Source organism: Molossus molossus, unplaced genomic scaffold (genome assembly GCF_014108415.1).
Source record: "Molossus molossus isolate mMolMol1 unplaced genomic scaffold, mMolMol1.p scaffold_m16_p_21, whole genome shotgun sequence".
NCBI lineage: Eukaryota > Metazoa > Chordata > Mammalia > Chiroptera > Molossidae > Molossus > Molossus molossus.
The window spans coordinates 30,802,268-30,828,121 of NW_023425357.1; the positions used below are offsets into that span (position 1 = coordinate 30,802,268).

Genomic DNA, 25,854 nt, shown 5'->3' on the forward strand with positions numbered 1-25,854 from the left:
ACTGTCTATCTGTATGAATTAGACTACTCTAAGTATCTCACAGAAGTGAATCACATAATATTTGTCCTTTTATGACCAACTTATTAAATTTTTACTAGTACCTAATTTTTAAATAAAAACTTGATCATCTATCTCACTCACTACACTTGGATGTTTCCAAATTCAAATACACAAAGAACACACATTTGATACAACTGAAAGAGTACACGAGAATATTCATCACACAGGCTTAGTGGCTAATTCCAAAAGAGGAGTTCCAAAAACATTTTGCACAATGACATTTCAGGAATATTAGGAGAGCCTTTCATGGTAATTACTTCGAAGGAGACACTAAAATTATGTATCTTCTTATTACTAACATAGCAGATTAAAAATATATCATTTTAACAAGAAAGAAAGAAGTCCAGTAAGCTAAGCGTGAGTGACTTACCTTCCAGCTCCTCCACCAAATGAAAGGCCAGCAGAGTTCATTCCTGCCAGGACAAAGTAGCCCTGAACCAAAGGAGACTCGCCCATGATGCATCTCATGTCTGGCGTGAAGGTCTCAGGGCAATTCACCAACTTCACGATCTCCAGCATCTCCAATTCTGGCATCCTACGCAGGAGGGAGCTCAACAGGGGCTCTGAGCAATCAAAACAAAGCCAAACAGGGTCAGCTTCAGGGAATTCAAAACTTCCAACTCCTCATACTTCCCTACTCCCTCTCCTTTCATAAAATCTCTTGGAAGAGGTTTTCTAAGAAGAGTCAACCGGGCCATTTAACAGAAAGCAGAACCCTTGCTGGAATTATGAACACACCTAAGAAGATACCTGCAAAGGAAAGGAGCTACGGAAGAGCAAACAACGCGTGCGGTTACAGATGAGGATCTCGAAGGGCTCAGGGCTAAAGCTCTCACGTGGCACCCGAGGGAGATGCAATGAAAGGGCAGGGTTCCCTAAGCTGGAATGTCTGCAAAGACAGGCACCCGGCCTGTTTCAAAGTCAGTCCACCATCTGGGAGTAATCTGGTGGGCATGGTAACAGATGACACCAGAATGAAGCTGGTTGGTGGGTACATGAGGTTTCCTTATGTTATTTTCTCCACTTTTAAAAGTTTGAAATTGCCCTACCACTGTGGCTCAGTGGATTGAGCATCGTCCCACGGACTAAGAGCTCCTGGTTCGATTTCTGGTCAGGGCACATGCCCAGGTTTTGGGCTCAATCCCCAGTAGGGGGCATGCAGGTGGCAGCCGATTGATGTTTCTCTCTCTCTCTCTAAAAATATTAATAAAAACATTTAATTTTTAAAATCCCCTATTTAGAAAAAGATAAAATAAAAATTTGAAATTTTTCATAATAAATAGTTAAAAAATCCATTAGGGCCCTGGCCGGTTTGGCTCAGCGGTTAGAGCGTCGGCCTGTGGTCCTGTGAGACCCGGGTTCGGTTCCCGCTAAGGGCGCGTACCTCGGTTGCAGTTTGTCCCCGGCCCTGGTCGGTTGTGCGGGTGGCAGCCACTCGATGTGTTCCTTTCTCATCGATGTTTCTCTCTCTCTCTCTCTGTTCCTCTCTCTCCCTCCCACTCTACCTGAACAAAAAATGGAGAAATGTCCTCGGGTGAGGATAAAAAAAAAAAAAAATCCATTAGGGGTAGGAAGGAAATTCTTCATTATAGACTCTTATCTTTTAAATTTGGAACCATGTAACTATATTAACTATTCAAAAAATAAAATTATTTTAAAGTTGAGTAAAAGACCATATTAACAAAATAGTTCTGCTTTCTTAAAATTTCTTTAACTTATATAAAATCCTTAGAAAAGTTTTCCTCCTAGCCTGAAATTTCAGCAGTGATTTTAGGTCAAATAATAAGCCAAACGTCAATTAACCAAGATTTAGTCTCCTGAATCTGCTACCAAGTAAGTGTCCTGATATCAGGCAAACTCTGTAGCCCACCCTCCGTAACCTCCAAATGGGGCTGTTACAAAGATCAAATAAGGTGCTAGTCCTGAAAATGCTATGAAAAATGTAACATCTCAGACAAATATAGGATATTATTATTGCTATCTAGTTCACACACCAAAGTGATCCCAGTCTTCCTGTAGATTCTGAATCTCCAGCTGGTTCTTGCCCTCAGTGAAAATTGGTTTCGGGGTTTTTTCAAAGCCCCCAGACAAGATGCCACCCTGCCAGTTGCGAATATAAATTCTGCCATCAGCATCCACAACAGCTGAGGAAGAGAAATGACAAGGGAACGGGGAGTAGAAAAGTGGATTAGAGGTAAGCCAGCTTTCTAAATGGATGAAGAAAAGCAAAGCAGTAACACCCACTATTGGTTTTATTAACAAAACCACATCCCATGAACATATCAGCTTTAAAATATCTTTCCAGGTCATCTGGGAGGCTTCTCCCCCTCAGAGTGGGGAGTGTTTCTCTGATTACCCCTTACCTGATCAGTTACCTAGACGCTTTGACTAGTCCTCACAACCAAGCTACACAACTGCTGTGCTACATAAAGCCTAAGAAAAGGAGGGACTGCTGGGCTCATTCCAGGGATTCAGACCTTAGAAGTGGAATCAAACCCTCTCCCACAGCACTTGAGGTCACTGAATATCCTGAGTTTATAGCTTACCTAAGACATTCCAACAATGTATAGCATTCAAGTAAAAAACTCCAGGTTATATTCCAAGTATTGTCAATTTAGACCTCTGTCTGGGACTACAATTAGCTTGGCAAAAAAAAAAAAAAAAACACCCACAAAAAAAATTGCTTAAGTGGAATGCACGTTTTGGTCACCCTTTCACAAAGAATTGTTAAATGTCAGAACTGGGTCACCTCCCTGTAACATGCTCTAGAAAAGTAGACTCTTTAGGGCACAGTCTGTCCTTAGCAAAAAGTCTTCCTTTTCAGAGGACAGAACAGTGGCAAGGAAACAAGATTAAAAACAAAGTGCAGGTCCTCACTTGGTGTGTTGCTCGGCAGAGGGGTCTCCAAGGGGCGAGTCAGGAGGTAGAAGTGTTCACAGGCATGTAACGGGATACTAATCGGCTCCTCGTTGGACAGACCCAGCTCGTATGCCCACTACAAATGGACAGATTGATTTGTGGGTGGAAGAGGAACAGAAAGACAAATGAGCAAGTTCAGCCACTTGAAAAGAGTTTAATTTCAAGTGGCTTGTATGTGCTCTTGCAACAATATTAAGTATGGGAAACCAAGATTCAGCCTGCTTTACTTTATTTGGATGGGGAGCAATACTAGACTTTTTAAACCATAAAACTTACTTTTAGATCAAAGGAAGACAGATTTACCAGTAGTAAAAAGAACTCATGGGGAGCAAATGAGGCCTTTTAACAAAATACCTGGCCTCAACTACAGACCTAAGTACCAATCAAAAATGAACTTCAGCCCTGGCCAGTTTGGCTCAGCGGTTAGAGTGTTGGCCTGCGGTCCGGAGAGACCCGGGTTCGGTTCCCGCTAAGGGCACGTACTTCGGTTGCAGTTTGTCCCCGGCCCTGGTTGGTCGTGCGGGTGGCAGCCACTCAATGTGTCCCTTCACATCGATGTTTCTCTCTCTCTCTCTCCCTTCCTCTCTCTCCCTCCCACTCGATCTGTACAAAAAATGGAAAAATGTCCTCGGGTGAGGATAAAAAAAAAAAAAAATGAACTTCATATGACAGGAAGTATTCCTAAGTCACCTTACACTGGATAGTGAACAGAAAAGACCAATCTGTCTTCAAAGCAGAAGCAGCTTAGTTTTGGAAACTGAATCCATGCTCCTGACACACAAAAAAACAACCTAATACTTTATTTGCTAGGTTGTAGAATGAAATAAAACACCACAGAAAGACCCAGTGCCAAGGATTTATGTCAATGTGCGAGTGGTCCTGGCCTTCCGAACAGGAGGGCCCCCGTTCATGCAGGGAGGAGGAAGGAAAGGTCACTGTAGCTCTGCTGGAGGAACAGGTTTCTGATTTGGATACAAGAACCTGCGTTTTCTAGCCCCCACAAGAAAGTGTGGTCCCCAACATCTGTTTACTTTGTGACCATATAATCTTAAGTCTACACCACAAAATTCTGGAGACAACAGCTAAATGAGAAAACCAGTGACTCGCTATTGTTGCTAACCTACCTGACCAGCACAGTTGACAAAATACTGGCATTCGATCTGTCCTTTATCTGTCTCCACACCAGTAACTTGACCTTTTTTGACCATCACATGAACAACGCTTGTCCGGTCATAGATCTGAACACCTGTTCCGAGGTAAAGAAAGAATTGCGGCATTGATCCTCAGATGTTACAAATCAAGGCATGAGCAGCACATTCTCAACTCATAAGAAATACTGAAAAGGCCAGGTCCATGCTTTAATTGAAAAAAAAAAAATCTCTGAGGAACCACATCCTGACTGTAAATCAGACTTCTCAAGGTTAAAAATGGCAGGCAAATTTAATAACCAACTTCAGTGTACAAATGAATTCCAGGAATCATAAAATGGGCAGGGGAGAAAAAGTTCAAATAGGGTATCTTAAATCCTTATCTACCCATATCATGAATCAGTTCATTTAGAGTGCACAACACCATGGACACTGATATGTCTTCCCCTCATTCACTGCAAACCTGGGACATGATCCAAGCTGTGGATTAAATCTCTAAAGTGTGCTCTAACCTTGGAGCTTCTTAGGTCAGTGCGGAAAAGGAGTCCCTTAAGTCTGAAGTGTACTAAATCAGCACTAAAACAAGTTCCTTCAGACTTTAATAAGAAAAATGTGGCCCTGAGGGAAAAAATAGTAACAGATAGTATACTAAAACAAAAAACAGTGTACGAAATGATAGCTGAGTTGATATTGTTGCCTGTTGTGAGACACTTTCTTCCTAATCCCCAACCTGCTTACCATTTTGGGAGGCAGCACTTGCCAGGGCGAGAGCCACATCGGCGGAGGACACCACCGCATCCTCAGGGACGTGCATGGCCCCCACAAGGTCGTGCACATTGAGGAGAGGGTGCAGTTCGGCCACTTTCTTGAGAGAGATGATCTCAGAAGGGATGCCCATAATACTGCCACAGAACACAAGGGGACAATGACAGTCACTGGCCCTCTGGCGGATCAGGGTGACAGTACAGCCACGACAGGCATCCAGCCTCATACGTACTTGAGCCTGGAGTTGATGCGCTTCAGGGAGATCAGCCGGTCCTGAGTCTGGGCCAGAAAGATGGAGCCTGTCCTTATGTAACCTGTAAGGAAAATCAGCCCAGACTGAGACAGACCAGGAAAAACGAAGGGTGGCAAAGAGGCAGGCCCACGAGATTGTAAGTGACAAGACCAGTGATGAGTCCTGGGACTGCCACCGTCCAAACATTCTCAGCTCAGTTTTTGAGGATCAAATGAGATTTTAATGAGCAGAAAATCATTCTTAAAATAAAAATAAAAAATGCCATTGCTTAAAAAAAAAAAATTCTTGGTGGGAGGATGTATCCCAGATTCCATTATATTCTTCACTCTGTCTAGATTTTTTCCCCCAAGTTTTGGTGGAATGTAACCTCCTGGAAGACTCGGCCTTGAGCTAGTAGGTGAATGGCTGGAGGTCACTCATCTCAGGTACAGAGATCTAGGGACAGACGGCTCCTGTCCCAGCTGAGGCACTGCCTGCTGTGGGGACCCATGTCTTGGCCTCCATGCTGCCTCCGGCTGGCAACCTCATCCCAAATCTACAGGCACCCAACAGCTTTCTAACAAACTTTTGCCCCAGGTAGCCAGAGCCATTTTCTGCTGTTTGTAATCAGCATACCTGACACAGCTTTACTACACTTGGGTCAATGACAAGCCTCCTAAGATACAATGACTCTTAGTTCTTATGAATAGAGTTGAATCCATCAGTTATCTTTTCAAAGGAAGTACAGTGAGAATAATTTATTTTCTTAATTTCTTTTGAAATTATCATATAAATACACCCTTCACTGACATGACAAAAATGTCTGTTAGGAGAAATGAAATTTCAGAGATTAGTGTTTAAAAATAGATTTACCAGAGTAGTCCATTGATTTGTGGGCTAATCACAGCCTGAATTTCAGACAAAGAGTTCAGAAGTTATTTTCCACTCATTACCATAGATTGGATATAGGAGAGTAACCCCTGTGTATATGTTCCTTTTAAGCCACTAAATAATTTTTTTTTTATTTTTTATCCTCACCTGAGGATATTTTTTCCATTTTTTGTACAGATAGAGTGGGAGGGAGAGAGAGGAAGGGAGAGAGAGTGAGAAACATCGACGTGAAGGGACACATCGAGTGGCTGCCACCCGCACGACCCACCAGGGCCGGGGACAAACTGCAACCGAAGTACGTGCCCTTAGCGGGAACCGAACCCGGGTCTCTCCGGACCGCAGGCCGACGCTCTAACCGCTGAGCCAAACCGGCCAGGGCTAAATAATTTTTTTTTTTTTTTAATGCGTTATCACTTACTTGGAAAAAAGGGCTACACTCCCTGAATCTAGGTTTCTTTGGCTATAAAAGAATGACCCTTATTATAATATAAGACCAAGTAATATATGGAATACTTTTAAAAGATTATAAAAGCTTTTACTTACCATACTCAGTCACTTGACAAAAGTTGTATCACACTGAAACTGAGCTCTTACCCTGGTCGGTTTGGCTCAGCGGTTAGAGTGTTGGCCCGCGGGTTTGATTCTGGTCAAGAGCATGTACCTCAGTTGCAGGTCAGTCCCCGGCCCTGGTCGGGGTTGTGTGGGAGGCAACCAGTCAGTGTGTCCCTCTCACGTTGATGTTTCTCTCTCTCTCCCTCCCTCCCACTCTATCTGAAGATAAACAGAATAATATCCTTGGGTGCGGATTAAAAATAAAAAGAAATTGCCCAGAAATTGCCTGGTTGGTGTGGCTCAGTAGTTGAGCATTGACCCGTGCACCAAGACGTTACCGGTTCGATTTCCGATCAGGGTATATGCTTAGTTTGTGGGCCAGGTCCCTGGTGGGGGGCATGCAGGAGGCAGCCAATCTATGTTCTATCTCATCGATGTTTCTATCTCTCCCTCCCTCTCCCTGCCTCTCTCTCTCTAAAAAAAATCAATAAAGAAAAAAAGAAAAAGAAATTGAGCTCTTTCCAGCTGGTGCCAAGTCATGGGCAAGACTGGGGGCAAGAGAAAGCCCTACTACAAGAAGTGGAAATATGGCCTGGGATGCCCTGCTGCCAACACGAAGATTGGACCCTACTGGATACACACAGTCCGCCTGCAGGGAGGCAACAAGAAGTACCAAGTCTTGAGGCTGGACATGGGCAACTTCTTCCGGGGCCTTGAGTGTTGTACTTGCAAACAAAGGGTCATTGATGTTGTCTACAGTGCATCCAACAACAAACAGGTCCACACGAAGACCCCAGTAAAGAACGTGCATCATGCTCATTGACAGCACATGTACTATCAGTGGTACAAGTACCACTATGCACTGTCCCTGGGCCGCAAGAAGGGGGGCCAACCTGACTCCTGAGGAAGTAGAGATTTAAACCAAAAAGGTTCAAAGAAAATTCAGAAGAAATATGATGAAAGGAAAAAGAATGCCAAAATCAGCAGTCTTCTCGAGGAGCAGTTCTAGTAAGCAAGCTTTTTGCATGCATCGCTTAAGACCAGGCCAGTGTGGCCAAATAGATGACTATGTGCTAGAGGACAGGAAGCTGGAGTTCTTTTTTTTATCCTCACCCGAGGACATTTTTTTCCATTTTTTGTTCAGATAGAGTGGGAGGGGGAGAGAGAGAGAGAGAAACATTGATGCGAAAGGGACACATCGAGTGGCTGCCACCTGCACGACCCAACCAGGGCCGGGGACAAACTGCAACCGAGGTACATGCCCTTAGCGGGAACCGAACCCGGGTCTCTCTGGACCACAGGCCGACGCTCTAACTGCTGAGTCAAACCGGCCAGGGCGGAGCTAGAGTTCTAGCAGAGGAAAATCAAGGCCTGGAAAGGCAAATAAGTCCTCTTCCCCCCATCTTAGTTCACATAATAAAGGTGTCTAGGCAAAACAAAAACAAAAAAGAAATTGAAGCCCTGCTGACACTAACATTCACACCATCAGGGAATGAGGACTTGGAGGCATCAGGTAAGTCTGATTAGCAAGGAGTTCACATACACCTCCAGTAAATGAGCTGTTTTCAGAGGATAAGCAGATAGTCTCTTCTCAACTCTAGGGGCACATATGTCACTTCATCCTTTTTTTTTTTTTTTTTTAATCCTCACCCGAGGACATTTTTCCATTTTTTGTTCAGGTAGAGTGGGAGGGAGAGAGAGGAACAGAGAGAGAGAGAGAAACATCGATGTGAAAGGAACACATCGAGTGGCTGCTACCCACACAACCGACCAGGGCCGGGGACAAACTGCAACCGAGGTACATGCCCTTAGCGGGAACCGAACCCGGGTCTCTCAGGACCGCAGGCTGATGCTCTAACCGCTGAGCCAAACCGGCCAGGGCCACTTCATCCTTATTTCATGACTCAAGAGCAGTCCCTGAATGAAGTGACCATGGTGGGTCACCAGCACAACTGTTGCACAACTGTTGAGGAAGAGACCTCTCCTCCACAGGGGCCCTGCGTCACCTTTCCCTACACCACTGGAGAACGACAACAGGGGTGAGAGACAGGATGATGCCCTTACTCTCACTTAGCTAACTTCCTCACTGCCCCACAAGCATCAAGATGACAGGCCCTAGCCCTGGCTAGTTTGGCTCAGCGGTTAGAGCGTCAGCCTGGGGACCAAAGAGTTATGGGTTCAATTCTGGTCAAGGGCATTTACCTTGGTGCAGTTCAATGCCCGGACCTGGTTGGAGTCATATGGGAGGCAGCCAATCAATGTGTCTCTTTCACATAAATGTTTCTCTCTCTCTCTCTCTTCTGCTCCCTCTCTCCCACTCTATCTGAAAAACAATGGACAAAATATCCTTGGGTGAGTATTAAAAATAAATAAAAGGCCCTGGCCGGTTTGGCTCAGCAGTTAGAGCATTGGCCCGCAGACCAGAGAGTACCAGGTTTGGTTCCCACTAGGGGCATGTACCTCAGTTGCAGTTTGTCCACAGCCCTGGTTGGGGTCGTGTGGGTGGCAACCACTCGATGTGCCTCTCTCTCTCTTCCTCCCTCTCTCCCTCCTGCTCTATCTGAAGATAAATGCAAAAAAATGTCCTCGGGTGAGGATTAAAAAAATAGGTAGGTAGGTAGGTAGAGGTAGAAAGACAGACAGACAGACAGACAGACAGACAGATAGATAAAAGAAGTCAGGCCCTATAAGGGTTCCAGATGTGATCTAGAAATAAAGCTAAGCTCACTAGCCTGACCCTGATTTCTCTGGAACCTCACCATCTAAGTGATACAAAGGCTCAGCAACACACTAGCATCTGACCCAATGGACCAGGAGTCAGCATTTATCTCTGGGCACATTATGTGGTCCCTATTCTGACCCAAACTGTGGTTAATACTTGACTCAAGTACCTCGTTGCAATCATCAAATCCAACCAAAGGGACTGTTTTGTGCCTGTTCTGCCTGTAGCAGGCATCTTCCCTAAAACAGGAGACAGTACAGAGGCAGAAAGCACTTATACTATGTTCACTCAAGAACCTTGCCTCTCAACAGGAGGCCTGGCCAAGTCTGATGACACAATGGGGAGTCAAGGCACCCAGGGCATGCCGTGTAAGGAGGCACTCACTCTCAGGGCTGTGACAGTGCAGGGTCACCCAGGATGCCTCCTTGCCTCATGCCAGTCCTGGCCCTGTGATGTGCCCGAGAACACACAGCCTCTTCCTTCCAGACCTCTAGTTCCCTTCCTGGCATCTCCTCTCTCCACCTCCACAACTATCAAATCCTAGTTACTAGACAGTCAGTCTTGCTCTATAGTTTACAAATGAGGTTACACTTCATGACAGTATGAACTATGTAAAATGGAAACGTGATAAACCCTTACTCTGTGATCAAAATTTCAAATAATTCACATCACTTTCCTTAATGAAAATGTCATTATGTTACATCATTTCTGAAAGGGCCAGCGAGGTGAACAACACACTGTGCTTACACTCTGATCACATGGCAGAGCCACTGTAGCTGGCAGAAGAAGTTACTGCCCTATGTCAGGATAGTCTTGAATCATCCGCGACTTTAATTATGCAACGTCTTTACAAGAGCGAACCTGACATAAACAAGTGTTGGGAATTTCATCACTGAGCCTCACTACCCACTCACAATAATCATCAGTGCACTCACCAAACGGTTTCATCAGCCCCGAGAGCAGGCTCTACACTGGGCTTCTGGCTAACCCATCACTTACAACAAACTGGAAGCCCTTCTTTCCACCTTCAATTGTATGGGACCGTCAAGAAGATTAGCCTTTCTCCTCCTGGAACAGTTTCTACTTATTCCAGTGTTCATTAGCTTACAACTCCCTGTGTCCTTCCCCCTAGTTACACAGATCAGGAGAAATGTGTGCATGCTTTAGTCAGGAACATCTTTACTAGCAACTGGTGAAGTCCAATGGGTCAAACTGTGGCTTAACTACCAACCACCTAAACTTAAGTTCCTCCTCCTCCTCCTCCTCAGGAGCCAGTGTCGCCACTTATTGCACTTCAACGAGTGGGATGTGCAGGACACCACCCGGGGAAACTTTCATATCCTAAGAATTATAGCATCTGAAAGTATCTGGAATACTCTTGAATCCCCTCATTTTAAAAAGAGGGAAACAAAGACAGCTCCAAAGCCAAATGACCTGCCCAAAGTAATCCTCTGACAAGTGGCAGAGCCCAACTACAGCTCAGGTCTGAATTACCAATCACCAGACCAACTCTGGTGAGACCGGACACAGTCCCGAGGAAAAGAGTCTGGGGACAGACACCACAGTGACTGGCAGACCACCTGCTTACCTGTTTGGATCCCTGTTTCTTGCTCTAACTGATGGTACAGTTTGTTTGAATAATCTGCCATCTTCTGCTCGATGCTCAAGTGTCTGGCGGTGCTTATGATGCCAGCACAGAACCTCGTCGAGCCAGCAGCCAGCCTGCAGGGTGGATCCAAAAGGCTGTTAGGTGGACTCACATATCTGTGAATGCAGCAAGTTCAAGTCCCACACTATAGCACAGTTCTGTCATCTCGAAAGACGGAAACACCGACACGTCCATTGACATGACACTGATTTCAAATTTGGGAGTTCACCTACACAATGGATACACTGCAGCCATAACAAAGGAATGAGAAAGCTCGATGCAACAATGTAGAACCATCCTATTGAAAAAAGTACGGTGAGGAACAGTGTTTAAGGACTGTCACCACTTGTGTAAAACAGGAAAAAAGAAACACCCATATACACTAAAACATACTGACGAATATACTTCTGTCTGTGTGTGGAGAGAGTATCTGGATCAATACACCAGGAACATAACTGGCCTCAAGCGAGGGAATCTTGAGGCGGGAGGTCAGGTGCTCTGAACCTGAGATAAACATGTTCCAGAGACTTGGTTTGCTGGAATTTTCCACCTCTCTAAAATCGTAAAACATGCCCTGGCCAGTTTGGCTCAGAGGTTAGAGCGTCAGCCCATGGACCAATGAGTCACGGATTCGATTCTGGTAAAGGGCACATACCTCAGTTGTGATTCTTCCCTGGCCCTGGTAGGGGTGGCATGGGAGGCAGCCAGTCGATGTGTCTCTCTCACATCAATGTTTCTCTCTTTCTCTCTCTTCCTCTCTCCTTCCCACTCTACCTGACCAAGAATGGAAGAATGTCCTCAGGTGAGGATAAAAATAAAAAATAAAATAATAAAACATGCATTTTAGGCATCACCACACAAAACATAGTACAAGATTTCCAACTGTGATTCTTCTCATGCTACTTAGCGAGACTGACTAGCTAGTGGTGGGACAGTATCACTGAAAGGAGAGGGAAGGAGGGAAGTCCTGTCCAATTGGATCCTTACCTGCCCTGCTCCAGAAGGACAATGTCCTTCCACCCCATCTTGGACAGATGATAGGCCACGGATGTGCCCATGATTCCCCCACCACATATGACCACCTGCGCCTGGGCAGGCAGGGTGACAGAATGTGCCTCGGCCGCTGACGCACCACTTCTGGCTGAGGACCAGTTCTGCCATCCTCGGCTGGTTCTTTGTCTCTGGACCACCGACAGCAACCGGTAGAACATCACGTCTGTCAGCAGTGGGAAATGTGCTATCACTTAGCTCAGAAGGAGATCCCAAGCATTCGAACTAGGCAGAAAAACCAAACATATTTCATTGCACTGTATTGACTGCATATGATTCATGAGAAAGGGATGCAACAAAAAACAATCATTATTCATTCAGCAAATAGGTGAGCATCAACTGAGTCCCAGGCATTGTGTTAGGTTTGATACAGCAGTGAGCAATAATCAAGAGGTCCTGGCGTTAGTAACTTACATCTGAGAAAGAGAGGCAGAGTGAGTGAGAGAGAGAGAGAGAGAGAGAGAGAGAGTGTGTGTGTGTGTGTGTGTGTAGCAGTAATAGACAAATAAAACAAGTCACAAGTACTAATTATTTTTTTAATGTTTTTATTGAACTTTTAGAGAGAGAGAGGAAGGGAGAGAGAGAAACATCGATCGGCTGCCTCCTGCATACCCCCTACTGGGGATTGATTGCGCAACCTGGGCATGTGCCCTGACCGGGAATAAAACTGGGACCTCTCAGTCCATGGGACAACTCTGGCTGGGCAAGGAGTAACTATTCTTAATATAATGGCCAGGGAAGAAGGTGACATTTGAAAAGATGTGATGAAACAGAACCAACTATTTGAGTTTCCAGACAGTGGAACAAATATATCAAATGTCCTGATGTGAGACAGACCTTGATGAACCCCAGCACAGAAAGGAGGTGAGACCCCTGCCCCCACATGAGGAACCAGGGGGAGAGATCTAAGAGAAAGCTGGAGAGGCTGGCACAAAGCCCTTGGATGTGGGGATTTTATTTTAAATGCCAAGGAAAGTACTAAAGGAGGGAGTAAAATAACCTGATATGTTTTCCTAGATCCGTCTGGCTCACAGTAGAGACTGGATTGTGGAATGAGAGGAAAGCAGAGATGGGTTAGGAAGCTGTGGCAGTAGTCCAGGGGACATCACGATGGCTTAGACAAGGAGGGTGGCAGCGGAACAGAGACATGACTGGACTGTTGGAAGCAGAAATGACAGAACTTACTTGCCAACAAACTGAATGTGAAAATGTGAGGAAGGGAAATTAAGGATGATGGCTACACTTCTGGGTTAAGCAACTGGGGCCACTTACTCTACAGTGAAGGAGCAGGAAGGAACAGGGAACGAGGCTGGGTGGCTGAGAGTGTGTGTGAGAGTGTGTGTGTAAATTCAAAAGCTCAGTTTTGGAGTTAAGTACAAGATACCCATCGGGCATCTGTGTGGAAACACTAAGCAGCAACTGGATACACAAGTCTGATACTGCGAAGGGGGTTGGGAGTCATTCACATATGTACAACATTGAAAGCCCTAACATTCTGAGGGACAGGAACCCAGAGGCTCCCCAGCATTTACAGACTGGGAAGAGAAAGACAAGACTAGAGGCAGGACTGAATGCTGTGGTAGAATCAGTGTACAGCCCTGGCAGGTTTGGCTCAGCGGTTAAAGCGTTGGCCTGCGGTCCAGAGAGACCCAGGTTCGGTTCCCCAGCCCTGGTTGGGTCGTGCAGGTGGCAGCCACTCGATGTGTCCTTTTCACGTTGATGTTTCTCTCTCTTTCTTTCTTCCTCTCTCTCCTTCCCCCTCTATCTGAACAAAAAAAAAAAGGAAAAAGGAAAAATGTCCTCAGGTGAGGATATAAACAACAAAAAAAGAATCAGTGTACAGATAAAGACAACTGGTTGGCCCTGGCAGGTTTGGCTCAATGGTAGAGTGTCAGCCCATGGACCAGAGTCGCAGGTTCGATTCCAGTCAAGGGCACATACCTCAGTTGCGGTTCATCCCCAGCCCTGGTCGGTGTCTTGCGGGAGGCAACCAATCGATGTGTCTCTCTCATGTCGACGTTTCTCTCTCTCTCTCTCCCTCCCATTCTATCTGAAGATAAATGAAAAATATCCTCAGGTGAAGAAAAAAAAAAGACATGTGACTAAAGAGATGAAGAAGGAACAGTTAGTAAGGTGAAAAGAAAACCAGGCAGAGGTATCACAGAAGCCAAGAAAGAAGTGTTCCAAGATGTGGTTAACTACAGAGGATGCTGAGGGGTGGAGACTATGGCCGAGTGTCCACTGTGATTTGACAGCACAGAGGCCCTGGTGTCCTCAAGAAGAACATTTTCAGGGGGGAGGAAGGGATGAAATACAGATGAGAGCAAACTGAAGATAAGCGAGATGTGGGGGTGCAGACAGTTCCATTACAGTTCGCTCTGATGGGGAGCAGAAAAGTGGGGCAGAAGTGAGGGATGACTGTGGGTAGAGCAAGGTTAGCTGGTTGATTTTAAAGACGGGAGCTGTTAGGAATATTCACTGCTGTGGGATTGACCCAGTAAAGGGAAAGAGATGGGTGAGAAAGGAGAAGCAATAAGAAGACTGAGGTCCTGGGGGAGGAAAGAGACAGGGTCACAGGCCTAAGTGAAAGAAGGCCTGCCTCGTGTTTCCATAGCTGATGTGGTACAGACTGAAGGCACGAGATGTTTCTTCTAGAAAAGCAGAGGATGACTTGTCAGTCTGATCACTTACACCGAGACACAGGTTGTAACCAAGCACACATTTCTACAGGTCAATAAATACGAATTAGAGAGGAAGAGTACAGGCCACGGCCATCGGGAGATATCACATAAGTGGGACTCAAGCTGAGCCTTGAAGGGGTAAGATTTGGACAAAGAGGGATGGGAAGCACACACAATAAAGTTACAGACAAGTCCGCCCATGGGTGCTTGTGGATGACAGTAAGGGACCAGACTTGGTGGGCTCAGTCTCTCTGAGTGCTGGGAGCAGAGACTGAAGTAAGGCAGAGCCAGACCATGGAAGACTCTGGATACTTGGCTGACTTGGTCCACTGTACTGTAATGAATCACTATAGGCTGAATGGGACAAAGGCAGGGTTTGAACAAAACTAATCTAACAGCAAGACAGGATTGAAGTAAGACCCACTGGCAGACTATGCAGTCACTGAGGTATAAGGTGAGGACGAGGACGACAGTGGGGGGGGGGGCAGACAAGTGGACATCAGGGCAGCACACAGCTAGTAACTCACCACCACTACCTTCCACACTGGCCTCGGCACACACAGTTGGCTAAACATCAGCCCAAATTCTCTAAGGCCCAGGTACTGATGACGCCCATCCATCAGACAGGACTCTCAAACAGACCAATGCAGGCACAGACGGTGTCTGAGAAAGCCCATTCCACTGGGGACTAATCATTTTGGCCACCTTGTGACTGCCACCATGCCTCCCATCCTTGGTCCCTGTGAAACTGTCTCAAGATAGTCACTTCTTCACACAGCTGGTCTTCCTGTAATCTCATCTGCATTATGACCGACTTCTGTCCCCTGACCCAACCTGTCCCTTCCAGCTTCCCCCCCTCTAGCCGCCCCCGTGCCCTATAGAACACCCTATCCACTGAGACATCTACCTCCCTTCGCTAACGCTCTCCTCCCCCGTCTCAATGGAAATGTAGCTTTTCTGAGGGAACTGCCACTGAACGTGGCCAACCCTGTTTACTGACCTCACCATCAAGAGTAAGGTCTGGCCCTGGCCGGTTTGGCTCAGCGGTTGGAGCGTCGGCCTGCAGTCAGAGAGACCCGGGTTCGGTTCCCGCTAAGGGCACGTACATCGGTTGCAGTTTGTCCCCGGCCCTGGTTGGTCGTGCGGGTGGCGGCCGCTCGATGTGTCCCTTCACATTGATGTTTCTCTCTCTCTCTCTCTCTCTCTCTCTCTCTCTCTCTCTTCCTCTCTCTCCCTCCCGCTCTATCTGAACAAAAAATGGAAAAATGTCCTCGGGTGAGGATAAGAAAAAATAAATAAAGAAATAAAGAGTAAGGTCTGCCCCTACCCCCCAAACGTTACCACTTGGCCCTACCCCCCAAACGTTACCACTTGGTCATGCTTGAAAAAGACCCTATTCCTTTTCTGCTCACACTAGAAGGGACCCGTACCTAGCTCCAGCCTACTTCTCTGGACAGATCTCTGTCCACACAGGGATCTCAACCCATGACACTGCTTCTCTCCTGCCCTTTGACCCCATCTCCTGTCTTCCTTCATTCTAAGCAGATAAGCTGTCTCATTCCATTTCCTGAATCGCCACCCTACAGAACCACCTCTTCCTCCTGTCATAGGGTCAGATACTATAAAACCCAGAGATGATAAAACTCCTCTTTGGATCCTGTCTGGAGTCACAGTTGGGGAAGAAAAAAAAATCAATCTTGTGTAAAAAGAACAAAGTTGGGGAGGGGTAAAATGATGCCCGACATCAAATTATACTACAAGGCTATCGTACTCAAATTAGCACGGTAATCGCATAAATACAGATCAATGGAACAGAATCCAGAATCCAGAAATAAACCCATGTCTACATGGTCAATTAATCTATGGCAAAGGAGACAAAAATATACAATGGAAAAAATATGGACTCTTCACTAAGTGGTGTTTGGAAAACTGGACAGAGTAATACAAAAGAATGAAACTGGATCACTTTCTTACATGATCTACAAGAGTCGATTCAAAACAGATTAAACACTTAAAGATCCAAAACCACAAAATTCCTAGAAGAAAAATAGGACATAAACTCTCTGCCATCACTCTTTAGTTATATGTTTTTAAATATGTCTCCTCCAGCAAGGGAAAGAAAAGAAAAAATAAATGGGACTACTACAAACTAAAATGGTTTTACACAGCAAAGGAAACCATCAACACACCAAAAAGATATCTTACTGAGCCCTGGCCAGTTTGGCTCAGCGGTTAGAGCGTCGGCCTGCGGTCCTGAGAGACCCGGGTTCGGTTCCCGCTAAGGGCATGTACCTCGCTTGCAGTTTGTCCCCAGCCCTGGTTGGTTGAGCGGGTGGCAGCCACTCGATGTGTCCCTTTCACATCGATGTTTCTCTCTCTGTTCCTCTCTCTCCCTCCCACTCTACCTGAACAAAAAATGGAAAAATGTCCTCAGGTGAGGATGAAAAAAAAAAAGATATCCTACTGATTGGGAGAAGATAGCCATCAATGATACATCCAATAAGGGGTTAATATCCAAAATATATAAGGGACTTATATAACCTAACACCAAAAAGAAATAATAATCTGATTTTAAAATGGGCTGAAGACCACAATAAACATTCCTCTAAAGAAGACATACAGATGGCCAATAGAAAAGATTCTCAACGTCACTAATTATCAGGGAAATGCAAATTAAAAATCGCAATGATATATCACTTCACACCTGTCAGAAAAAGGCTATTATCAATAAATCAACAAACAACAAGTGTTGACCAGGATGTAGAGAAAACGAAACCCTCATGCACTGCTGGTAGGATTATAAATTGGTACAGCCACTATGTACCAGTATGGAGGTTCCTCAAAAAATTAAAAATGGAATTATCATATTGACCCAGCAATTCTACTTCAGGGTATTTACACAAAGAAATCCAAAATACTAGTAAGAAAAAATATATGCACCCCTTTGTTCCTGCAGCATTATATACAAAAGCCAAGATATGGAAGCAAACTAAGTGTCCATTGATAGACAAACCAATAAAAAAAGCTGTGGTCCATATATACAATGTAACGTTAGCCATAAAAAAAGAATGAAATCTTGCCATCTGTAACACGGATGAACATACTACCATACTATGTATTATGCTAAGTGAAATAAGTCAGAGAGAGAAAAATAAATACCAGTCATTTCCCTTATATGTGGAATCTTAATAAACAAAATAGAAACAAACTCATACATACAAAGAACAAATGGATGGTTGCCAGATGAGAAGGGCATTTGCGGGATAGGTGAAAAGGGGAAGGAGATTAAGAAACACAAATTTCCAGTTAAAAGACAGTCATGAGCCCAGCCTGTGTGGCTCAGTAGTTGAGCGTCAACCCATGCACCAAGAGGTTACTGGTTTGATTCCCAGTCAGGGCACATGCCCAGGTTATGGGCCCAATCCCCAGTGGGAGGCATGCAGAAGGCGGTCAACTGATGGTCTCTCTAATTGATGCTTCTATCTCTCTTTCCCTCTCCCTTCCTCTCTCTCTAAAATCAATAAAGAAAAAAAAAATTTTTTTTAAATAAATAAGACAGTCATAGGGATGTAAAGTACAGCACAGGGAATATAGTCAACAATATTGTAATAACTATGCATCATGTCACATGGGTACTAGACTTATGGGGTGATCACTTCATAAGTTAAACAAATGTCTAATCACTTTGTTGTATACCTAAAACTAATATAATATTGTATATCAACTGTAATTCAAAAAATTTTTAATTTTTTAAAATTTATTTTAATCTTTATTTGAGGGTATAATTTTTCCTTTTTTTTTTTTTTTAGAGAGAGAGAGAGGATGGGAGAGAGAAGAATAGAGAAACATCAATTGGTTGCCTCCGCACCCGCCCTGACTGGGGATCGAACCCATAATCTAGGTATATGTCCTGACCAGGAATCAAACCCACAACTGTTTGGTGCACAGCATGATACTCCAACCAACTGAACTACCCTGCCGGGGCTAAAAATATTTATTTATTTATTTTTTATCCTCACCTGAGGACATTTTTTTTTGCAATTATCTTCAGATAGAATGGGAGGGAGAGAGGGAGGAAGACAGAGAGAGAAACATCGATGTGAGAGAGACACATCAACTGGCTGCTACCCACGGGTCGGGGACAAACTGCATCAGAGGTACGTGCCCTTAGCAGGAACTGAACCAGGACTCTCTGGTCCGTGGGTCAATGCTCCAACCGCTGAGTCAAACTGGCCAGGGTAATTTTTTAAATTTTAATAAAAGAATAAAATAAAACCAAATGAGTAAAGAAAGGGTAGCTGTGAGGACAGAACCACATGGCACATCCCCTAGCAGAGAAAAGAGAATTGCAAAGGTGGCAGAGGAAACATAACAGATGAGTTTCAAGATGAAATAAACAATGCTAAATACCAAAGGTGTTAAGAACCAAGAAAAGGCTTTTTGACCTGTGTTCATCATGACCTTCAACAGTCAGTGAAATGTGAGGGGGGGAAAGATTCAAAGTGTAGGCAAACAATAAAAGAAAGGAAGGAACCAGAGTCTGTTCTAGTAGGTTTGGTAGCAAAACCAAAGCAAAGATTGATAGCAAAGGAGGTAAAGCCAGTAGAAAAGAAACTGAAGATGTCAAAAACAAAATAAATTGTATTTCAAAAAAATAAAATGAGCCCTGGCCAATTTGGCTCAGCGGTTAGAGCATTGGCCTGCGGACTGGAGAGTACTGAGTTCGGTTATCGCTAAGGGCACGCACCTTGGTTGCAGTCTGTCCACAGCCCCGGCTGGGGTCGTGTGGGTGGTGGCCAGCCCAGTCGATGTTCTCTCTCACATCGATGTTTCTCTCTGTCTTTCTCCCTCTCTTCCTCTCACTCTGTCCGAAGATGAGTGCAAAAATGTCTTCGGGTGAGTATAAAAAAAAAACTGAAATGTCCTCCGGTGAGGATAAAATAAACAAATAAAAATAAAACAAATAAAAACAAAAATGTAGCTCACTGGTTGAACCTCGAACCATGCACCAAGAGGTCGCAGGTTCAATTCCCATTCAGGGCACATGCCCAGGTTGTAGGCCCAATCCCCAGTGGGGAGCGTGCCAGAGGCAGCAAATCGATGTTTCTGTCTCTTATCTCGCTCTCCCTTTCTCTCTAAAGTCAATAAAGAAAAAACATTTAAAAAATGAAATAAAAATATAAAATGACTGTAGTAATCTCTGCTGAGAATAATTTCTGCTAAACGAACTAAATACTGGCACTAGTTAAGCTCAGATATGCTCATACCAACAAGAGCAAGAGGACAGCTCTAACTCGCCTAAGTTGTTCCTCTGTATGATACAGCATTGTGTACACAAGGGATGCTGACTCCAAGGAAGACCAGGCGACTGCAGATGGATTAAGAAACCATTTCGCACACCTGCCTCAGCAGAAGAGCCATTTGGGACACTTCCTTTTTTTAAAAAAAAAAAAAGGGGGGGGTGGAGGCTGGCCGGTGTGGCTCAGTGGTTGAGCCAAGAGGTCGCCAGTTCGATTCCCGGTCATGACACATGCCCAGGTTGTGGGCCTGATCTCCAGTTGGGGGCATGCAGGAGGCGGCCAATCAATGTTCTCTCTCTCATTGATGTTTTTATCTCTCTCTCCCCTTTCCTTCCTCTCTCCCTAAAATCAATAAAGAAAATAAAAATTTTTTTTTTAAAGTCACATTCCTGGCTCCCTCTCTGGAGATTCTGATGTTCCTGGTTCACAGTGCTGTGTTTTTTCAACAAGTGGACCAGGTGATCAGGCATTATAAAATTATTAGAAATCCCTAGCACCTTTGGGTCCGGCTCACTCCACCTCCCAGCCCCAGCCGCATCCTCGTGTGTCATGCTCACATGCACAGGCAAAAGGACTTCAAGATTCCTGAACCAAACCCGAGTGTCATTCGCATCAGACCCACTCACACTGCCACACCGCTCTAGCCTAGGCGTTTCCAGGTAACTCCCCCGCAGGACTCTGCAGCAGTCTCACTAGTCAGTAAACACAGCCGGACCGCACGTTTGACGCGGAAAACACCTCCACCTGCAGAGGAGGAAGACCGGGCTGGACAAGCCTCGTCTGCGCTGCGGGGGTGTGCAAGCCCCAGGCGGGCAGCCAGACGCGAGGTCACCCCGAACGCTGGAAGAGCGGGTGCGCGGCAGCCGGGTACGGGTCCCCGAGGCCGGGACAACCTCCGCCGGACCGAGCACAGCCGCAGAGAGACGGAGGGAGAGCAGGCGGACCCACTCTCGGCCCAGGCCGGCGGAGTCCTGGCGCCAGGACGCGCCTCCCCGGGAGAACCAGGCAGAACGGACGGGAAACGGGGAGCCGCGGGGACCACCGCGGAGCCAAAGCGGAGAGGCGACGCCAGAGGTCCCGGGACGCTAAGGCCGGCGCGGACGGGGACGTCAGAGAGGCCCCGCAGCTGGCTCCTCACCTCATGGGCCCCCACGGGCTCCGCTCTTAGCAACACCGGGCGGAAGACGGGCAGCAGCCACAACAGTCACCAGGGGTCCCGTGGGCCGGAAGGGGGTGGGGGAGAGGGGCCGGGAGGGGGTAGGGCGGAGGGAGTCAAGAGTTCCGGGGAAGCCGGGACCGCGACCTTCCGCGCTTTACGGCCCCCCGAGCTAGGGTACGCCAGCGCGTGATCTCACTCGCGCACGCGCGCCGTGGCGTCACCGCTGCGGCCCCGCCCCTGCACGTGGGGCTTGTGGGGGGGGGTCTCTCTCCGTCTCTCCTTTGCCTCAGTCGAGGTGAAGGCAGCGCCTCTCGAGGCGTCTTTAGAATTCGAGCGTCAGACCCAGTTAATGTCTGCAAGTGCGACCGGGGCGTCCGGCAGCAGCCCGCTGCAGTGTGGGGAGCGCGGGGTTCTCCCTACCCTCGAGCGCGTTTCCAGGTCTGGCCCCAGAGGGACCGCAGCCCAAAGCCACTCTAGTCCAAGACGTTAAAAAGGCTTCTTGGCCCTGGCCGGTTTGGCTCAGCGGTTAGAGCGTCGGCCTGCGGTCCGTAGAGACCCGGGTTCGGTTCCGCTAAGGGCATGTACCTTGGTTGCAGTTTGTCCCCGGCCCTGGTGGGTCGTGCGGGTGGCAGCCACTCGATGTGTCCCTTCACGTCGATGTTTCTCTCTCTCTCTCTGTTCCTCTCTCTCCCTCCCACTCTACCTGAACAAAAAATGGAAAAATGTCCTCGGGTGAGGATAAAAAAAAAAAAAGTCTTCTTGGATTGACAGTCGCTTTGTTTCTTGCAATCGTTGGGATCTTCCTGGGCCAGACTCTAAAACAGCGGTTCTCAACTTATGGGTGGCGACCCCTTTTGGGGGGTGGAACACCCTTTCACAGGGGTCACCTAAGACCATCGGAAAATACATATTTCCGATGGTTTTAGGAACCGAGACACCAATCCTCTATCCGTCTCCAGCGTCCGCCCACATGAGGAACAGTATTAAAGGGTGGAGGCATTAGGAAGCTTGAGAGTCTAAAAGCAGATTGGAAATGCGGTCTGCTGTCCTCTTCCATCTGGGAGGCAGGATCTTACTCTGCACCTTTCTAGCCTGGCAAAGAGGAATCATTCACTCCATTATCTTAGAAGTCCCCCACCCACCTCTCCCTTACTATAACATCGCCCTGTTTTCTTTTATAGAACTCTTCACTGTGTAAAGTATGCAAGTGTTTATTGACTGCCTTTCCAACTAGTTGCAAGCCCTGCCCTCTCAAGACTGAACTTTAATACATGGCTGTATTTACATCACTTAGAACAGTGTTTGGCACATCGCCCAGTAAAAGTTCCTTTAAATGGCCCTGGCCTTCCCTTCACATCGATGTTTCTCTCTCTCTCTTCCTCTCTCTCCCTCCCGCTCTATCTGAACAAAAAATGGAAAAATGTCCTCAGGTGAGGATTAAAAAAAAAAAAAAAAAGTTCCTGTAAATGGATAGCAATCTTGCCGGCTGGTGTGCCTCAGTGGTTAAGCATCAACCCAACCCATGCACCAAGGGGTCACTGATTCTATTCCCCATCAGGACACTTGGCCAGGTTATGGGTCCGATCCCCAGTGAGGGGCATGCTGGAAGCGGCCAATTGATGTTCTTTCATTGATGTTTCTCTCTCTCTCTCCCTCTCCCTTCCTCTCTCTCTCTAACATCAATAAAGAAAAAAAATGGATAGCAATCTAATGGTATAGCCACCCTGAGTGTTGGGCCACACTCTCTTGTTCCCATTTTTTTTGATTCAAGCCTATCTCACCACACAGCCAATCTTGTTTTATCAATGGCCTCCTGTGGCCAGGCGCTCTGTTGGGCGATGGGATTCAGCAGTGCAAAAGAAACAAAGGGCCTCTGCCTTTAAGGAGTGTCAGTAAAGTTCAGGGACCACTGTATCACCATGCCAGCCCATAACCTATATACTTTATACACCACACACTTGCCAATTAACTCATACAAGACAGCTGACATGAGGTTTGGCTGCCTGAGAACAGAAACTCTGCCTCTTGCTAACCCTGCTTCATGAAAAATTCAAGCTGTTTTGGGCTTCTGTCCTAGATAAATTAATATTTTAGCTAAAGTTTTAAAGGTTGGGGTCCTCTATCTGCCAAAAAGGCAGCAGGGATACACTAATGGATCTGAGGTATGTAGTCTTGGGGAAGCCTTTCCTGGTGTCCAGAAATGGCTCTTTCAGGAGAAAAACTTGACAATTAAAAAAAAAATTTTTCACCCTGGCGGGTTTCGCTAAGCAGTTAGAGCATCGGCCCGGGGACCGGAGAGTCCCAGGTTTGGTTCCCGCTAAGGGCACATACCTCGGTTGCAGTTTGTCCCCGCCCCAATTGGGGTCATGTGGGTGGCAACCACTGGATGTGTCTCTATCACATCGATGTTTCTCTCTCTCTCTCTTCCTCCCTTTCTCTCTCCTGCTCTATCTAAAGGTAAATGCAAAAAATGTCCTCTAGTGAGGATAAAAAATAAATAAATAAATGTGTCTTTTCTTTATTGATTTTAGAGAGACCTCTTGGTGCATGAGTTAATGCCCAACCAATGAGCCACACCAGCTAGGCGACAATTTTATTTATTTATTTATTTTTTATCCTCATCCGAGGACATTTTTTCATTTTTTGTTCCGATAGAGCAGGAGGGAGAGAGAGAGAGAAACATCGACGTGAAAGGTACACATCGAGTGGCTGCCACCCGCACAACCCAACCTGGGCCAGGGACAAACTGCAACCAAGGTACCGCCCTTAGCGGGAACCAAACCCGGGTCTCTTGGGATAGCAGGTTGACGCTCTAACCGCTGAGCAAAACCAGCCAGGACAATTTTATTTTTGATGAGCCTCGTGGCTCATGCCAATTCCAAACATGTGACTTTGGGAGAAACCTAGTTGTCTGTAGGAAATGAAGGTGAAAATGATATTTAATGTGTTATTTACATTCCTTTTACATGTAATAGGTAGGGATCAAACTATAGATTTCTGCCTGCTTCCTCGCCTGTTACCATTTTTGGCCTCCACTTTAAAATAGGAGTCCTAGCCTAGTGGTTCTCTTTCATTGATGTTTCTCTCTCTCTCCCTTTTCTTCCTCTCTCTAAAATCAATAAAGAAAAAAAATGTTTAATAAATGGTGAGTCCCAAAACTCCTTTCATTGTCAATACTGGCTTGTGCATCATAGGCTCTCATAACCACCACCGCACTATTTTAAGAGCATTGAGTGTTTACATTTTCAGCTTTTCTTTTTCCATAAAATATCGGAGATATTCCTTGTGAGATTCTAGATTTCTCAGAGAAGAATATTCCTTGAAGAATTACACATTTCTCATGGGACATTTTTCTCATGATATTTAGATGCAACTATTTTTATCCTTTGCAAACATTCTGCCTTTTTGTTTTTCTGTCTCTCAAGGACAGTAATTACAGGAGGTAGGAAGGGTATTTTTAGCATCTGTTTCAAAAGATCTAAGCCAGGAATTCCTTTGCACACCAAGAACACACCGGAGCACGTCTTTTCTCCACACCAGTTCTCGTGCCTTACACTCCAGAGTGTCCCATGGTGGGTGCAGAGAGGAAGGACAAAACAGTAACTCCATTTCAGGCTGAGGGTTCCATCACCCGCTCATCCTCCTTCCCCGGAACAGATGGGGGGGGGGGGAGCTGCCGCAGCTTGTCTCAGTGAAGGGTTTTCTAGCAGCACAGTTCACACTTGACTCTAGTCAACTCGCGATGTGTCAAAGCGCCAGTGTAATGATTGTAAAGTGCTATAACTCATATTTGCGTGTGTAAATGTGCAGTCCTGTTCAGCCCCTTCCTGTCCCTGTGCAGCGCTAGCATGTGGTACTGAAGGCATTGGAGGCACTTAGGTAAGTGGGATCTTCTCTCAAGAGCTCTGGTGATGTTAGGCACACAGGGTGACCGAGCATTTTTGCCCTTAATGAACACAGTATTAACATGTGCACTGTAATTTTTATCAAGCCAGATTTCAATTAAGATTTTCTTTTCATGTTACTAGATTTGTGAATGAATAAACAGACATTTTACTTACTCTTACCATGTTCGTGAAATATTCTTCATCTGTGGTAACAGTGTATGTGTTTGACATCACAAAAGATAAACATTGTGTGAAACTGTTGATTCCTGTGTTGCCAGGTTCTTTTGTTTGTTTTTATCCTCACCCGAGGACATTTTTCCATTTTTTGTTCATATAGAGCGGGAGGTAGAGAGAGGAAGAGAGAGAGCGAGAAACATCGATGTGAAGGGACACATCGAGTGGCTGCCACCCGCACCACCAACCAGGGCCGGGGACAAACTGCAACCGAGGTACATGCCCTTAGCGGGAACCGAACCCGGGTCTCTCTGGACCGCAGGTCGCCGCTCCAACCACTGAGCCAAACCGGCCAGGGCACCAGGTTTTTTTTTTACTCACCCGAGAATATTGTTCTATTTGTTTTCAGATAGAGTGGGAGGGAGGGAGAGAGGAAGGGAAGGAGAAAGAGGGGGAGCGGGGTGAGAGAGAGAGAGAGAGGGAGAGAGAGAGAGAGAGAGAGAGAGAGAGAGAGAGAGAGACATCGACCCTGACCAAAAAGCAACAACTGGGGTACATGCCCTTGACTGGAATCGAACCTATGACTCTTTGGTGTGTGGGCCGACTCTCGCTGAGCCAAAGTGGCCAGGGCTCTGTGTTACCATGTTTAAAACAGAATGTGGAAAC

The 25,854-nt window shown here is 46.1% G+C and overlaps 1 protein-coding gene and 2 pseudogenes across 7 annotated transcripts in view; 2 read left to right on the forward strand and 1 right to left on the reverse strand.

Annotated features, from left to right (window-relative positions):
- The window catches only part of PDPR (pyruvate dehydrogenase phosphatase regulatory subunit), a 39,783-nt gene extending 18,596 nt beyond the window's left edge, over positions 1–21,187 (reverse strand). Inside the window, exons 1-9 of one of the 7 annotated variants that reach the window (XM_036274141.1) lie at positions 21,107–21,187; positions 11,925–12,212; positions 10,878–11,011; positions 5,125–5,206; positions 4,866–5,029; positions 4,104–4,225; positions 2,938–3,055; positions 2,055–2,204; positions 431–623 (exon numbers count right to left, since the gene is read on the reverse strand). In XM_036274141.1, coding sequence (XP_036130034.1) covers positions 431–623; positions 2,055–2,204; positions 2,938–3,055; positions 4,104–4,225; positions 4,866–5,029; positions 5,125–5,206; positions 10,878–11,011; positions 11,925–12,148 — 1,187 coding nt within the window. In that variant the 5' untranslated portion in view covers positions 12,149–12,212; positions 21,107–21,187. Of the gene's footprint in view, positions 1–430; positions 624–2,054; positions 2,205–2,937; positions 3,056–4,103; positions 4,226–4,865; positions 5,030–5,124; positions 5,207–6,558; positions 6,633–10,877; positions 11,012–11,924; positions 12,213–20,594; positions 20,835–21,106 lie in introns of those variants that run through there. The other 6 variants (XM_036274142.1, XM_036274143.1, XM_036274144.1 and 3 more) reach the window with 6 other exon arrangements.
- Positions 7,106–7,954, forward strand: LOC118638752 (annotated as a pseudogene).
- LOC118639675 lies at positions 16,270–16,343 on the forward strand (annotated as a pseudogene).
- Positions 21,188–25,854: the final 4,667 nt, after the last annotated feature.